This window comes from Neoarius graeffei, chromosome 16 (genome assembly GCF_027579695.1).
Source record: "Neoarius graeffei isolate fNeoGra1 chromosome 16, fNeoGra1.pri, whole genome shotgun sequence".
Classification (NCBI taxonomy): Eukaryota; Metazoa; Chordata; class Actinopteri; order Siluriformes; family Ariidae; genus Neoarius; species Neoarius graeffei.
In genome coordinates, this window is record NC_083584.1 from 11,256,627 (window position 1) to 11,274,379 (window position 17,753).

The 17,753-nt window shown below is 44.2% G+C and overlaps 1 protein-coding gene across 2 annotated transcripts in view; it reads left to right on the top strand.

The window, feature by feature from the left end:
- qtrt1 (queuine tRNA-ribosyltransferase 1) overlaps positions 1-16,578 on the top strand; it is a 50,961-nt gene extending 34,383 nt beyond the window's left edge. The window contains exons 7-9 of one of the 2 annotated variants that reach the window (XM_060942483.1): positions 3,000-3,109; positions 3,290-3,374; positions 15,303-16,578. In XM_060942483.1, the coding sequence (XP_060798466.1) occupies positions 3,000-3,109; positions 3,290-3,374; positions 15,303-15,479 (372 nt within the window). In that variant the 3' untranslated portion in view covers positions 15,480-16,578. The remainder of the gene's footprint in view (positions 1-2,999; positions 3,110-3,289; positions 3,375-15,302) is intronic. The other variant, XM_060942484.1, reaches the window with a different exon arrangement.
- Positions 16,579-17,753: the final 1,175 nt, after the last annotated feature.

Genomic DNA, 17,753 nt, shown 5'->3' on the forward strand with positions numbered 1-17,753 from the left:
CGTGGAGAACCCTGTCACATATCCGTGAATAAAAGATCCGTGCTTTGTGTTGTATTTTTTTATTTTCCGTGAATCCGTATTCATGATGTACAAAGATGTTCAGGAAAAATAGCACGTGCTCAGACAACGTCACGTAAACAATTCCCTGATTGGTCAGATGTTTTATCGGATCAAGTCCAGGTTTGGTAAAATCGCTCCAGAAGCAAATCTCAGCAATACGGATAAACCCAGGCCTGGGCTATAGGGATCGTTATCTGTCTGGTGTGAGCATCGACCACATAAACTGCAGGGAACTCATCTCATCTCATTATCTCTAGCTGCTTTATCCTTCTACAGGGTTGCAGGCGAGCTGGAGCCTATCCCAGCTGACTACGGGCGAAAGGCGGGGTACACCCTGGACAAGTCGCCAGGTCATCACAGGGCTGACACATAGACACAGACAACCATTCACACTCACATTCACACCTACGCTCAATTTAGAGTCACCAGTTAACCTAACCTGCATGTCTTTGGACTGTGGGGGAAACCAGAGCACCCGGAGGAAACCCACGCGGACACGGGGAGAACATGCAAACTCCGCACAGAAAGGCCCTTGCCGGCCCCGGGGCTCGAACCTAGGACCTTCTTGCTGTGAGGCGACAGCGCAAACCACTACACCACCGTGCAGGGAACTACACTACTGCAGGGAACTTATTTATAGTTATCGGTATTGTGGGACCGGGCTTTTTAACGTTCCTACATTTATAAACCGACGCTCCTCACTGTTAACGACTGTATTGTAGCTTTATAAACGAATGTATGTGAATAGCATCCATTAAAGATGTTGCAATTCAATTTCATTGTACAATAAAGTTTATTATTATTCACACAGGACACTTTGTCGATGGAATAAAAACATGTGTTCTATTCCCTTCTTGCAGGTTTCATTCATTTGGTTTAATAGCGTGCGGTATTGTTAGCATATCGCTTATCCTACATGTATTACGTCACTCTACCCAATGGAGAATGAGTGCTGAATATGGTTTACGATATTGCATGGTTGTCAAGACAACATGACGATATCGCACATCGGAGACGTAAAACTTGCGCACTATCAAGTGACTGACGGTGACAGTTTGTAAACTAACATGGCCGCCAGGTTCGCTTGGTTACAAAATACGGAAGATTTTGAAAGAGAAAGACGTGTTGAACACCCGAAAAGGAATATGTACGTTTTGTATAATAAAAATATTGGCTGGCTTTTTTTCATGGTATATCAGAGATATTCCATTCAGTATCATGCTAGCTGAACGGAATACAGTGGTGCTTGAAAGTTTGTGAACCCTTTAGAATTTTCTGTATTTCTGCATAAATATGACCTAAAACATCATCAGATTTTCACACAAGTCCTAAAAGTAGATAAAGAGAACCCAGTTAAACAAATGAGACAAAAATATTATACTTGCTCATTTATTTATTGAGGAAAATGATCCAATATTACATATCTGTGAGTGGCAAAAGTATGTGAACCTCTAGGATTAGCAGTTAATTTGAAGGTGAAATTAGAGTCAGGTGTTTTTAATCAATGGGATGACAATCAGGTGTGAGTGGGCACCCTGTTTTATTTAAAGAACAGGGATCTATCAAAGTCTGATCTTCACAACACATGTTTGTGGAAGTGTATCATGGCACGAACAAAGGAGATTTCTGAGGACCTCAGAAAAAGCGTTGTTGATGCTCATCAGGCTGGAAAAGGTTACGAAACCATCTCTAAAGAGTTTGGACTCCACCAATCCACAGTCAGACAGATTGTGTACAAATGGAGGAAATTCAAGACCATTGTTACCCTCCCCAGGAGTGGTCGACCAACAAAGATCACTCCAAGAGCAAGGCGTGTAATAGTCGGCGAGGTCACAAAGGACCCCAGGGTAACCTCTAAGCAACTGAAGGCCTTTCTCACATTGGCTAATGTTAATGTTCATGAGTCCACCATCAGGAGAACACTGAACAACAATGGTGTGCATGGCAGGGTTGCAAGGAGAAAGCCACTGCTCTCCAAAAAGAACATTGCTGCTCGTCTGCTAAACATCACATGGACAAGCCAGAAGGCTGTTGGAAAAGTGTTTTGTGAATGGGTGAGACCAAAATAGAACTTTTTGGTTTAAATGAGAAGCGTTATGTTTGGAGAAAGGAAAACACTGCGTTCCAGCATAAGAACCTTATCCCATCTGTGAAACATGGTGGTGGTAGTATCATGGTTTGGGCCTGTTTTGCTGCATCTGGGCCAGGACGGCTTGCCATCATTGATGGAACAATGAATTCTGAATTATACCAGTGAATTCTAAAGGAAAATGTCAGGACATCTGTCCATGAACTGAATCTCAAGAGAAGGTGGGTCATGCAGCAAGACAACGACCCTAAGCACACAAGTCGTTCTACCAAAGAATGGTTAAAGAAGAATAAAGTGAATGTTTTGGAATGGCCAAGTCAAAGTCCTGACCTTAATCCAATGGAAATGTTGTGGAAGGACCTGAAGCGAGCAGTTCATGTGAGGAAACCCACCAACATCCCAGAGTTGAAGCTGTTCTGTACGGAGGAACGGGCTAAAATTCCTCCAAGCCGGTGTGCAGGACTGATCAACAGTTACCGCAAACGTTTAGCTGCAGTTATTGCTGCACAAGGGGGTCACACCAGATACTGAAAGCAAAGGTTCACATACTTTTGCCACTCACAGATATGTAATATATTGGATAATTTTCCTCAAAAAATAAATGGCAAGTATAATACTTTTGTCTCATTTGTTTAACTGGGTTCTCTTTATCTACTTTTAGGACTTGTGTGAAAATCTGATGATGTTTTAGGTCATATTTATGCAGAAATATAGAAAATTCTAAAGGGTTCACAAACTTTCAAGCACCACTGTATATCTGATTATACCATGGAAAAAAAAGCCAGCCAATATTATTTTAAATATTCTCGTCTGTTCTGTTTTTAATTGAGATGCCATCATGTTGTTGCAGAGATTTGGCTCGGCCCTGGTTCCCTGGGGTTCTCTGCAGATCAGACAGAAACAGTACGCGAAGGATTTCCAGCCCATCGATCCCGACTGCGAGTGTCCGACCTGCAGGAGGTAAGAATTTCTGCTCTTTTCTTCATCGCCTGCTGTCAGCGTTTTACTCTCTGAAATGAATCACTCTGACCTGAATCAGTGTGTGCTGAATGTTTTTGTTTGTTTTTATTTATTTTATTTTTAATATTACTGCATTCCTTTGCTGATGGGATTTTTATCATCTCCTCCTGTGAACGGCAGGCACAGTCGAGCGTACCTGCACGCGCTGTTTAAGAGCGACACGGCCGCCATGCACCACATCACCATCCACAACATCTCCTACCAGGTACTGACGAGGGAAAAAACACTGACACACACCGAGGGGTTTTTAATAGTGTTTTATGCGCCACATAAAATGAAGTCTTGTCCTGTTGTCTCATCTCATCTCATTATCTCTAGCCGCTTTATCCTTCTACAGGGTCGCAGGCAAGCTGGAGCCTATCCCAGCTGACTACGGGTGAAAGGCGGGGTACACCCTGGACAAGTCGCCAGGTCATCACAGGGCTGATACATAGACACAGACAACCATTCACACTCACATTCACACCTACGCTCAATTTAGAGTCACCAGTTAACCTAACCTGCATGTCTTTGGACTGTGGGGGAAACCGGAGCACCCGGAGGAAACCCACGCGGACACGGGGAGAACATGCAAACTCCACACAGAAAGGCCCTCGCCGGCCCCGGGGCTCGAACCCAGGGCCTTCTTGCTGTGAGGCGACAGTGCTAACCACTACACCACCGTGCCGCTTCTTGTCCTTTTGTATTAATTTTATTTCCCTTTTTCTGCCACTCGTTGCTCAGATACTTAGTAATAATTTCAAACATCTTCCTTATTGAAGCAGTACATCATGCTTTTGAGAAAAGTCTTATTCCGATACTATGAAATTTAACTTTTTTTTTTTTTACATAAAACTAATACTCAAAATTATTATAATTGTTGTTATTCCATTTATTATAAAATAATTATCATATTAATAATGGGGGGCGGCACGGTGGTGTAGTGGTTAGCGCTGTCGCCTCACAGCAAGAAGGTCCGGTTTCGAGCCCCGTGGCCGGCGAGGGCCTTTCTGTGCGGAGTTTGCATGTTCTCCCCGTGTCCGCGTGGGTTTCCTCCGGGTGCTCCGGTTTCCCCCACAGTCCAAAGACATGCAGGTTAGGTTAACTGGTGACTCTAAATTGAGCGTAGGTGTGAATGTGAGTGTGAATGGTTGTCTGTGTCTATGTGTCAGCCCTGTGATGACCTGGCGACTTGTCCAGGGTGTACCCCGCCTTTCGCCCGTAGTCAGCTGGGATAGGCTCCAGCTTGCCTGCGACCTTGTAGAACAGGATAAAGCGGCTAGAGATAATGAGATGAGATATTAATAATGGGATCTTGAAATTATGTCTCTGTCTGGTATATTAAAGTGCATATCCTGGACCAATGTAGTAGGTTTCTTAAAGGGTTTTTTTTTTTTTTTTAATATGAAAGAATGTCCCTTTACACACTCCTCCAGAAGGGTAATTTTGCACAAGGCCATCTGTCTACAGCAGAAAAAAAAAAATTAACAAAACGCATCTGGAAAAACCCCAAGAGAGTCTGGACCCAGATTGATCCAGATTCGTGACGTCACGTGCGGATCTGCCAGCAGGCTGAGAGACCCTGCATGGGTTCAGTGCACAGTCTGTGTAGACCAAGTTTAGCATCTATCTATTGTTGCATAAATCTTTTTTTTTTTTTTTCTAATTACTATTATGTATTGATATATTTCTTCATTTAGAAGAGTACTGGCTACTGTAGGAGAAAGATTTCATAAGCTACACACATGGACTCGGCTAAGCAGGGTTGTGTAAACATTTAATGTGTTTGACGGGTCCCAAGATCTCAAACCCTGACACGCCGTATATCCCTTGATACATGTGAAGTGTATTATCGCCCAGCGCTTTCGTGGTGTTTACTTTTGTGTGCGTTAATAAATAACATTATCCGTGTACCACACAAACACAGGAACACCTAATTTAGAGTATAGTCTCTCTTATTTCTTACCCTGGCAACAGTCAATTTGCGAATTGCCGATTTTCTTGGTCTTTTTCTCGGCTCTGCTTTGGTCCTCGGCTTCGAGGGCCTCAGTGGATGCGGCACTTCGCCTTCTGTCACTGGAGACGAACACGGCTGGCTCCTTTGGTGACGCTGACACAGATGGAGACGGTGTTGCTTTGGGCATTCTGACAGATGGAACTGCGTCGTTTTTCAGATCAAGTTGCTTCTTGAAGCCCATTTATTCAGATTTTTCTATTCCATTCAGAATTTTTTTTTTTTGCAGTTTGTTGTAAATCATCTTCTTTTGGCTGCTCCTGATTAGGGGTCGCCACAGCAGGTCTTTCGTCTCCATTGCTCCCTGTCTTCCGCATCCTTCTCTACCACACCTGCCACTTTCATGTCCTCTCTCACCACATCCATGTATCTCCTCTTTGGCCTTCCTCGTTTTCATGTGCCTGGCAGCTCCATCCTCAACATTCTCCTTCCAACATGCTCTGCATCTCTTCTCAGGATGTGCTCATACCATCTCAGTCTCATCTCTCTTAGCTTCATTCCCAAGCTCTCCACATGTGCTGTCCCTCTGATGCGCTCGTTCCTTATCCTGTCCAACCTCCCATCGCAAATCTTAACATCTTCAACTCCGCCACCTCCAACTTTGCCTCCTGCCTCTTCGTTAAGGGTACGGTCTCCAGTCCATACATCACAGCTGGTCTTATACATCTTGCCTTTCACTTTTGCTGGGACTTTCCGATCACAAATGACTCTTGAAATCCTTCTCCACCTGCTCCACCCTGCCTGCGCTCTCTTTCTCACCTCACTATCGCAGCCCCAATTTTCCTGCACAGTTGACCCCAGGTACTTGAATTCACCAACTTTCTTTACATCTACTCCTTGCATCTTCACTACACTCTCATCCCCATTCTCACTGATGCACATGTATTCTGTCTTGCTACTGCTCACCTTCATTCCTCTTCGTTCCAATGTATACCTCCATCTCTCCAATCCCAAGTCAACCTCCTTTCTACTTTCACCACATATCACAATATCATCCGCAAACATCATGTTCCATGGTGACTCTTGCCTCACTTCGTCCATCAAGCTATCCATCACTATGGCGAACAAAAAAGGACTCAAAGCAGATCCTTGATGGAGTCCCACCTTGAACCATTCAGTTGTTCCAACTGCACACCTCACTGCTGCTTCACTGTTCTCTGATGCCCCTTTTCCACCAAAGCAGTTCCAGGGCTGGTTCGGGGCCAGTGCTTAGTTTGGAACCGGGTTTTCTGTTTCCACTGACAAAGAACTGGCTCTGGGGCCAGAAAAACCGGTTCCAGGCTAGCACCAACTCTCTGCTGGGCCAGAGGAAAGAACCGCTTGCGTCAGCGGGGGGGCGGGGTTGTTAAGACCAACAATAATAACAAGACCGCGAAAGATCGCCATTTTTAAGCGATGAGAAGCAGCAGCTGCACAAACGCGAAGTCATTTATTATTATTGCTGTTGCTGCTGCTTCTTCTGTGTTTTTGCTTCGATATTCGCGCCAAGGTTTATGCAAACGTAGCGACGTAACTGACGTATACAGCGACGTAATGACGTATACAGCGACGTAATGACGTGGCTTCCCTTAGCACCGCAAGCTATGGAAAAGCAAACTGGTTCTCAGCTGGCTCGCAAGTTGAACGAGTTGTGAACCAGCACCAGCACTGGCCCCGAACCAGCCCTGGAACTGATTTGGTGGAAAAGGGGTAACGCATGTCTTGCACCACTCTAATATACTTCTCATTCACTCCACTCTTTTTCTCATGCAAAACTCATCTCTCGGCACTCTATCGTATGCCTTCTCCAGGTCTACAAACACACAATGTAGCTTACTCTGGCCTTCTCTGTACTTCTCCATTAACATTCTTAAAGCAAAAATTGCATCCGACGTGCTCTTCCTTGGCATAAACCCGTACTGCTGTTCACAGATTGCTACCTCTCTTCTCAATCTCGCCTCCAATACCCTTTCCCATAGCTTCATGGTGTGGCTCATCAATTTTATCCGTCTAATTCCTGCAGCTCTGTACATCTCCCTTATTCTTGTATATTGGGACCAGCACACTCTTTCTCCATTCATTTGGCATTTTCTCATTCTCTAGGATCTTATTAAACAATCTCGTTAGGAACTCCACAGCCGTCTCACCCAAACCTCTCCAAGCCTCAATCGGGATACCATCTGGTCCGACTGCTTTCCCAGTCTTCGTTCTTTTCATGGCTGCCCTCACCTCATCCTTACTAACCAACTCTGCTTCCTGATTTGCTGTCGCCAACGAATCTGACCTTTTCTCTCTTGGATTCTCCTCATTTAATAAATCCTCAAAGTACTCTTTCCACCTTCTTAATACACTGTCTTTTGTTTATCAGCACATTTCCATTTACATCTTTTATCACTCTTATCTGCTGTACTTCCCTGTTTCTCTGCCTAGCTAGTCTGTACAGGTCTTTCTCTCCTTCTTTGGTTTCCAGTCTTTCATACAACTCCTGGTATGCATCTGCTTTCGCCTTCGCTACCGCTCTTTTTGCCTTCTGTCTCGTCTCTCTGTGTAACCGCCTGCTTTCCTCGTCTCTCTGATCGTCCCAATTCTTCTTTGCTCGCCTCTTCACTTTTATAATTTCCTGCGCTGCTTTGTTCCACCACCTTGTCTTCCTTGCTGCCTCTCTTACTCGTACAGCAGTAGTATTCCAATCTTCTGGCCGACTTCCATGACCACTCAATGCTCGTCTCATTTCTCCCCTAAACTCCTTCTGATGTTCAACCTCATTTTAGTTTCCACCACTTAATCTTCGGCTCCACTATTTCACGCTTCCTCTTTTTCACTTTCAAGCTCATCCTGCACACGACCACTTGATGTTGTCTAGCTACACTCCCCCCTGCCATCACTTTACAGTCTCCAATCTTCTTCAGGTTACCCCTTCTGCAGAGTATGTAGTCCACCTGTGTAGATCTTCCTCCACTCTTAAACGTCACCCTGTGCTGCTCTTTCTTCTCGAAGTATGTATTGACTATTGCCAAATTCACCCTCTTTGAAAACTCAACCACCGTTTGCCCTTCCACATTTCTCTTTCTTACACCATATCTGCCCATCACGTCCTCATCTCCTCTGTTTCCCTCGCCAACATGTCCGTTGAAATCTGCTCCTATCAGCACGTGCTCCTCCCTCGGTAGGTATACTTTCTACCACTTCATCCATCTTTTCCCAGAAAGACTCTTTCTCTTCATTCTCACATCCAACCTGTGGGGCGTACGCACACACAACATTGATTACCACACCTTGAATCTCCAACTTCATGCCTGTCACACTATCTGACACCCTCTTCACATCAATCACACTGTTGACCAACTCTCCCCTCAAAACAATACCAACACCATTTCTCTTTCCATCGACTCCATAATAAAACAACTTGCACCCATCTCCAATGTTGTAAGTATCTACAACCCCGATTCCAAAAAAGTTGGGACAAAGTACAAATTGTAAATAAAAACGGAATGCACTAATTTACAAATCTCAAAAACTGATATTGTATTCACAGTAGAACATAGACAACATATCAAATGTTGAAAGTGAGACATTTTGAAATGTCATGCCAAATATTGGCTCATTTGAAATTTAATGACAGCAACACATCTCAAAGTTGGAACGGGGCAATAAGAGGCTGGAAAAGTTAAAGGTACAAAAAAGGAACAGCTAGAGGACCAAATTGCAACTCATTAGGCCAATTGGCAATAGGTCATTAACATGACTGGGTATAAAAAGAGCATCTTGGAGTGGCAGCGGCTCTCAGAAGTAAAGATGGGAAGAGGATCACCAATCCCCCTAATTCTGCGCCGACAAATAGTGGAGCAATATCAGAAAGGAGTTCGACAGTGTAAAATTGCAAAGAGTTTGAACATATCATCATCTACAGTGCATAATATCATCAAAAGATTCAGAGAATCTGGAAGAATCTCTGTGCGTAAGGGTCAAGGCCGGAAAACCATACTGGGTGCCCGTGATCTTCGGGCCCTTAGACGGCACTGCATCACATACAGGCATGCTTCTGTATTGGAAATCACAAAATGGGCTCAGGAATATTTCCAGAGAACATTATCTGTGAACACAATTCACCGTGCCATCCGCCGTTGCCAGCTAAAACTCTATAGTTCAAAGAAGAAGCCGTATCTAAACATGATCCAGAAGCGCAGACGTCTTCTCTGGGCCAAGGCTCATTTAAAATGGACTGTGGCAAAGTGGAAAACTGTTCTGTGGTCAGACGAATCAAAATTTGAAGTTCTTTATGGAAATCAGGGACGCCGTGTCATTCGGACTAAAGAGGAGAAGGACGACCCAAGTTATCATCAGCGCTCAGTTCAGAAGCCTGCATCTCTGATAGTATGGGGTTGCATTAGTGCATGTGGCATGGGCAGCTTACACATCTGGACAGACACCATCAATGCCGAAAGGTATATCCAGGTTCTAGAGCAACATATGCTCCCATCCAGACGACGTCTCTTTCAGGGAAGACCTTGCATTTTCCAACATGACAATGCCAAACCACATACTGCATCAATTACAGCATCATGGCTGCGTAGAAGAAGGGTCCGGGTACTGAACTGGCCAGCCTGCAGTCCAGATCTTTCACCCATAGAAAACATTTGGCGCATCATAAAACGGAAGATGCGACAAAAAAGACCTAAGACAGTTGAGCAACTAGAATCCTACATTAGACAAGAATGGGTTAACATTCCTATCCCTAAACTTGAGCAACTTGTCTCCTCAGTCCCCAGACGTTTACAGACTGTTGTAAAGAGAAAAGGGGATGACTCACAGTGGTAAACATGGCCTTGTCCCAACTTTGAGATGTGTTGTTGTCATGAAATTTAAAATCACCTAATTTTTCTCTTTAAATGATACATTTTCTCAGTTTAAACATTTGATATGCCATCTATGTTCTATTCTGAATAAAATATGGAATTTTGAAACTTCCACATCATTGCATTCCGTTTTTATTTACAATTTGTACTTTGTCCCAACTTTTTTGGAATCGGGGTTGTACCACATATTACAATATCAGTAGACATTTTATATTTTGGTTCGAGGAATGACATGCGACCTTTGACCTGGATGGTTACAATATCAATTCCCTGTTGATATTTATTGGTAAACTACAAAACTAGAAATTAATACAAACAACAATGAATGATTAACAAAATGTGATCTAGGAAAATACTTAGAAAGTGGAACACAGAGATTTTCTGACGCAGATTAAACATTATCAGCTCATTTGTTTACAAACATTAGAATTACTTCCTCATTCACGTAAACTCCGACATCCATATATTTATATAAATGATATTTTGTACTAAATACAAGTCTGTGTAAAACAAATGTTCAATAAAAACTGTTTTGTTAACTTAATACCACATACCAATTTATTATTTTTTTTATGAATAATAATCTGGGTGTCAATAATTGTGGAACGGTGTAGATAACTGTGGACAAACGTGTCTAATTGCGGAACAGTGTCACGTGATCTGATGCGCTAAGTAATCGGGGAATCAACTCATTTTTTTTTCCAGTGCACAATTTACATATTAAGTCTTTTTTTTTGTTTTGTTTTTCTCCCTACTTTTGCAACGGCCAAAAAGATCGTTAAGGTGTCAATAATTAATTGTAGCTGCCGTGCTAATAACTCGTATAATCACTCTTTACAACTATGGTGAGCAGAAAAGCATCTCAGCATGCAACAGTAGAACAGAAAACCACATTGGGTTCCACTCCTGCAGCCAAGAACAGGGATCTTAGAATCAAGAACAAGTTCCTGTTAAAGTGGCCAGTGAGTGTATTATCTCAATAACGTAACGTTTTTCAAAGTTTATGGTATCTCCATAAACATTTATCAAGCTAATAATGACCTCTGAATGAGGAGGAAGTTCCTCAAAAGTATTACGGAGTACTGGAGGCCGGGTGTGAACGGTGTTGGCTGCTTAGAGGGTCGTTTGGGTGATCTGTGGGTCGTTGACTCTCTCTGCCATCATGTGAGTCATTAAAGTCAGCGGAGTCTTGGTGTGGATGTGTATTCAGTTTTCTGGGAAGTGTGCCAAGGACTGAATTGTAGGTGGCTGATGTCTCGGGCTACATCCACACGACAACGGCAACGAGATTTTTTTTTTTTTTAAATATTGCGTCCACATGGGCAACGGATCAGTAAAATATCAGGTACATATGGCAACTCAACGCTTGCTGAAAACGATGCAATACACATGCCACACCACTACGTGCGCTGTAAGACGGTCCCATTGGAGACACCAGAACAATAGAAGTAGACGCATCCGCATAAACCCCTTCTTCTGTAGCATCAGCCACATAAAGTTTTGATTATTAATCAGTAGCGTAAAATGAAAGACGCGGAAAGAGGAATGAACGGGGGTAGATGGAGAGGGAGAGAGGAATGAACGGGGGTAGATGGAAGCCGGTACGCCAGCATTCTGAGATCCTCCAGAATTCTTTAATGGTCTGGAATAAATTGAATGCTACACGTTGATGGATTACTTTGTTCTTCTACGCCCTTTTTGAGGAATGTATTGTTGGACTTAAACCAACATCTGAAGAGGTGAGATCGCTTCTTTTTTTTTCCTATGTTTGCTGGCGGGATTGTTTTTGTTTTTGGAAAGCGCACGGGCGGTGCGCGGTTTGGTACTGCTTCCGCAGTGTTTGGACGAAAGACTCTGCCCTAAGAGCTATTCTCTCTCTCTCTCTCTGCACCATTACACAATAAATATTCACAGTGAAAATATTTTGTAAGCGCGTTTCATGAACCAAGTTATAGGATTTGTTGACAACTCGCATCGAGTTTGTTACACTTCTACCCGGCGTGAAGCACTGACAGTCATGTGGTTGTGACGTCATCGTAAACAAATCCGTTCTACTCATCCAGACGACTTCGCAACGGCGCCGTTGCCAGATTTTTCCACTCTGGAACCCGTTCTCAAAAGATTTTGTTTTGGGGCACCCAAAACGCCGGTGCCGTGTGGACGCCAGGCCGAAACGATAAACAATTTTATCAGATTCACCTGAATCTGTTGCCGTGTGGACAGGGCCTCAGTGGTGTCTCAGACCACCTCCTCTGTTCAGTGATGGACATTCCAGGTTGATGAAGATGGTTTCTTTTACTCCTCTTTCAAACCACCAGTCTTCTCTGATTAGAATGCGTACATTGCAGTCCTGAAACGAGTGTCCTTTGTTGTTGAGATGAAGATGGACTGCAGAGTCCTGGCCTGAGGAACTGGCTCTCCTGTGTTGAGCCATGCGCCTGTGAAGCGGTTGTTTTCGTTTCCACAATGTACAGGTCCATGCATTCCTCACTGCGCTGAATAGCGTACACTACATCGTTTGTCTCTGGGTATCTTGTCCTTAGGGTGGACTGATTTCTGCCTCCGAGTGTTATTGGGTCTGAAGTGTACAGGGATGTTGTTGTGTTTTTGTAAAAAAAAAAAAATCCTCCTGAGTTTCTCAGATAGTCCAGAAATGTCAGGAATGACACTGTTCTTGTGTTCGTTGCTGTTTCTCTTCCTGGTCCTGACAAAAGCCCAGTTGAGATACCCGCACTTCTGAAATGCTTCCTTGATGTGTTTTTTTTTTTTTTTTTTTCCTTCTACCATTGTAGGAATGTTCTGAGCCCTGTGATGTAAGGTCCTAATGGCCCCCAATTTGTGTTCCAGTGGGTGGTGAGTCGAACAGTAGATACTGGTCTGTGTGTGGGTTTTCGGTAGACCTCAATGCTCAGGCTTCTTCTGTCTTGTTTCAATATGCACACTGCAGTCCGAAAAGGCTCGGTTCTTTCCACGGACATCCTCCCGAGTGAACTTGATGTTGATATCCACTGCATTGATGATGTGCTCTGTGGTGGCACGGTGGTGTAGTGGTGAGCACGGTCGCCTCACAGCAAGAAGGTTCCGGGTTCGAACCCAGCAGCCGGTGAGGGCCTTTCTGTGTGGAGTTTGCATGTTCTCCCCGTGTCTGCGTGGGTTTCCTCCGGGTGCTCCGGTTTCCCCCACAATCTAAAGACATGCAGTTAGGTTGACGTGGTGTGGCCTTGGGCTGAGGTGCCCTTGAGCGAGGTACCGAACCCCTGACTGCTCCCCGGGCGCTCTGGTGTGGCTGCCCACTGCTCTGAGTGTGTGCGTGTGTTCACTGCTTCAGATGGGTTAAATGCAGAGGATGAATTTCACTGTGCTTGAAGTGTGCATGTGATAAATAAAGGCTTCTTCTTTTCTTTTCTTTATTATTATTATTGTTGTTTTCTTTAAATTATTACTTTTTATCTTGTTGGTATAAGAAGCCTGTCTCAAAAATAATACTTTCTTTTTTTCTTGAAAACCATTTTATAAATTAAAACTTCTATATCTTTCTCCAGCTTGTTGTGGGTTGTTGGTAGTATGTTGTTGGTGTTTGTGATAGGAGGTTGTTGTGGGTAGTTTGGTGGTGGTGGTGGTGGTAGTAGTAGTAGGTTGTTGTGGGTAGTTTGGTGGTGGTAGTAGTAGGTTGTTGTGGGTGGTTTGGTGGTGGTGGTAGTAGTAGGTTGTTGTGGGTGGTTTGGTGGTGGTGGTAGTAGGTTGTTGTGGGTGGTGTGGTGGTAGTAGGTTGTGGGTAGTTTGGTGGTGGTGGTGGTAGTAGTAGGTTGCTGTGGGTGGTTTGGTGGTGGTGGTAGTAGTAGGTTGTTGTGGGTGGTTTGGTGGTGGTGGTAGTAGGTTGTTGTGGGTAGTTTGGTGGTGGTGGTAGTAGGTTGTTGTGGGTAGTTTGGTGGTGGTGGTAGTAGTAGGTTGTTGTGGGTAGTTTGGTGGTGGTGGTAGTAGTAGGTTGTTGTGGGTGGTTTGGTGGTGGTGGTAGTAGTAGGTTGTTGTGGGTAGTTTGGTGGTGGTGGTAGTAGTAGGTTGTTGTGGGTAGTTTGGTGGTGGTGGTAGTAGTAGGTTGTTGTGGGTGGTTTGGTGGTGGTGGTAGTAGTAGGTTGTTGTGGGTGGTTTGGTGGTGGTGGTGGTAGTAGTAGGTTGTTGTGGGTGGTTTGGTGGTGGTGGTAGTAGTAGGTTGTTGTGGGTGGTTTGGTGGTGGTGGTAGTAGTAGGTTGTTGTGGGTGGTGTGGTGGTGGTAGTAGTAGGTTGTTGTGGGTGGTGTGGTGGTGGTGGTAGTAGTAGGTTGTTGTGGGTGGTGTGGTGGTGGTGGTAGTAGTAGGTTGTTGTGAGTAGTTTGGTGGTGGTGGTAGTAGTAGGTTGTTGTGGGTGGTGTGGTGGTGGTGGTAGTAGTAGGTTGTTGTGGGTGGTGTGGTGGTAGTAGTAGGTTGTTGTGGGTGGTGTGGTGGTGGTGGTAGTAGGTTGTTGTGGGTGGTGTGGTGGTGGTCGTAGTAGGTTGTTGTGGGTGGTGTGGTGGTAGTAGTAGGTTGTTGTGGGTGGTGTGGTGGTGGTGGTAGTAGTAGGTTGTTGTGGGTGGTGTGGTGGTAGTAGTAGGTTGTTGTGGGTGGTGTGGTGGTGGTGGTAGTAGGTTGTTGTGGGTGGTGTGGTGGTGGTCGTAGTAGGTTGTTGTGGGTGGTGTGGTGGTAGTAGTAGGTTGTTGTGGGTAGTTTGGTGGTGGTGGTAGTAGTAGGTTGTTGTGGGTAGTTTGGTGGTGGTGGTAGTAGTAGGTGGTTGTGGGTAGTTTGGTGGTGGTGGTAGTAGTAGGTGGTTGTGGGTAGTTTGGTGGTGGTGGTAGTAGTAGGTGGTTGTGGGTAGTTTGGTGGTGGTAGTAGTAGGTGGTTGTGGGTAGTTTGGTGGTGGTAGTAGTAGGTTGTTGTGGGTGGTTTGGTGGTGTTGGGTTGTTAGGAACTCTCTCTAAATTTATTACTTATTTTCTCTGAGTGATTACTTGGTATCTTGTTATTGTAAGAAAGGTGTTGAAATGATGACCGCTGCTCAGCGGCACACAGACTGTGAACACAAGGAAGAGCTTCACGACTGTACGAAGTGGTGAAATTCATTTGAGGCCCTGATATCCAACAGGGTTTATGGTTAGATCACAACTTCATGATCAACCAAACTCTTCATCCAGCATCAGATAAACGAGATCACGCACAAGGTTTAATCAGATCGGATTTTAAATCCAGCTGTTGTTCAGTACATGTCTTTGTGTGTGTGTTTTTACTCCGTGCAGCTCACTCTGATGCGTTCAGTGCGGCAGAGCATCATCGAGCAGCGCTTCCCCGAGTTTGTACGCAGCTTCATGAGGAGGCTGTTCCCCCACGCCAAGTCGTACCCGAGCTGGGCCGTGGATGCTCTCGCTTCGGTCAACATCACTCTGGACGGAAAAGACGTTCAGGACGAGCTCTAAACTTTCACTCACAGTGAGGGAAGTGTGTCAGTTTGCTTCCTTTTTTTTTTTAAATGTTGGTATGTAAATTTTAATACTTCTGACGCAAACGTTACTTCTCCTTTCCAGCCTTGACATCTGTCCAGATGTTCACTTTGGTCCTATTTTAGTGACCTCAAGACTGGGTTTTTTTTAAAAAATCTAAACAGTGTCTGTTTTTAAGCAGTGTCCTCAGCGTTGGGGAATTCTTTTCTATTACTGCTCTATTTATTTTCACAAAAGGAACATTTTATTTCTCCTGCTGCTTATGGAGCGGGGGTGGGGTTAAATGTATACACATCAAGATTTTTAAAATTCCTTATTTTTGCTCTTGAGTCAAGTTTTATTCATTCTGTAACCATGGCTTTTATTTTAACACGCACGTGCACACTTGGTGCATTAGTCAAGCTGTTCTTCACATTAGAGTATTAGCAGAAATCATGGATTGAGGAGTTTCTGTTCTATTTTTATTCTCTTTACAGCTTCTCTTGTACCTAATATTCAGGGTTTGGACTGAGAAGGAATGAATGATTTCTACAAATCAAAGCTGATGTGGAGAATCAGATGAATAAAGTGCTGCGCTACCTGATCTGACCACTAGAGGGCAGGATGGACAACAGGGCTGCATTAATAGCTGTGTCCCAAACCACGTCCTGCATTATTATACAGTGGGAGAGTAAAACACCAGGTGGTGTTTTAATATTTTAACATTTTGATATTCATTAATCTACTGCACAAGTAATATGACTCAATTAGGTTTTTTTTTTTTAAATATAATATACTGAGACTAAAATGAGTTACTTTTCTTATGTAAATCGGTACAGGTTTGTTTTTTATCTTGGACATAAACCGTTTGCTTGCTGGTGTTTTTTTTTTATAAATAGAATCAAGGAATTGTAAAATGGCTTTTTTTCTTTTCCCCCTCATCATTTCAAAACTTAAATATTTTCGCAGCATTTCCAAAGTTAGAGTAAAAATAACGGGTTAAGAAAACTATTTTCACTAAATTTTGTCCAAACTGTCATTTTCTTTGGAAACTTTGTGTACTACACTGCAGATATTACATAATATTTTACTTGTATTACGTGTGTGTGTGCGTAATTTTATAAGAAATAATTCTCCTGTTAATTCTGCTTCTCTTCTCATCTCATCTCATTATCTGTAGCCGCTTTATCCTGTTCTACAGGGTCGCAGGCAAGCTGGAGCCTATCCCAGCTGACTATGGGCGAAAGGCGGGGTACACCCTGGACAAGTCGCCAGGTCATCACAGGGCTGACACATAGACACAGGCAACCATTCACATTCACACCTACGCTCAATTTAGAGTCACCAGTTAACCTGCATGTCTTTGGACTGTGGGGGAAACCGGAGCACCCAGAGGAAACCCACGCGGACACGGGGAGAACATGCAAACTCTGCACAGAAAGGCCCTCGCCGGCCACGGGGCTCGAACCCGGACCTTCTTGCTGTGAGGCGACGGCGCTAACCACTACACCACTGTGCCGCCTCTGTTTCTCTTTAAAAAAAAAAAGCCTCTGCAACAGAAAAGGATTTACTTTTAGCATCAGGAGATTGAGTTCGAATCCCGACTCCACAAGAAATATCTGTGGTCAAGAGTCCGAGAGTGTACTGTCTAGGTGGGCAGGGTATACTCTACTCTGTCTCCTCTTATAAATCACATCGACACCGGCCAATCGAAGATATCCCCAAGCTCATGTATGTGGAAGACGGTGGATAGCGCTTTCCTCGGAGTGTGTTTCACCACCCTGTGACGCAGTATGAATTTATTTTATCAGGTTGTGTGAGTTCTTTTTGTATTGACTTTCGTCTGTTTATGGTCAGGGACAGATGTACGTGCTATGCTTGGCATCGGTCACGGGGTGTTTTTGTTTACTTTACCACTACATGGGCTATCACCACGCTTAATCAACAGACCAATGGTTCAGGATCCAATCACCTGTATTCTCACCATGCTTTGTATAGCGTGACCTGAGACAAAGAATTGAGGTCAAACCAATAAAATGCTCCAGAAAGAGGTCGAAATACAATGTTCACCACAACTCGGTCATAGCGGACCGAGCCTGGGCTGTTTCAAAAGGTCTTGGGGAGAGGGAGGTGCTTAAAGTTGGGCAGGGACTTTCAGTGGCCAAGTTATCTCATCTCATCTCATTATCTGTAGCCGCTTTCTCCTGTTCTACAGGGTCGCAGGCAAGCTGGAGCCTATCCCAGCTGACTACGGGCGAAAGGCGGGGTACA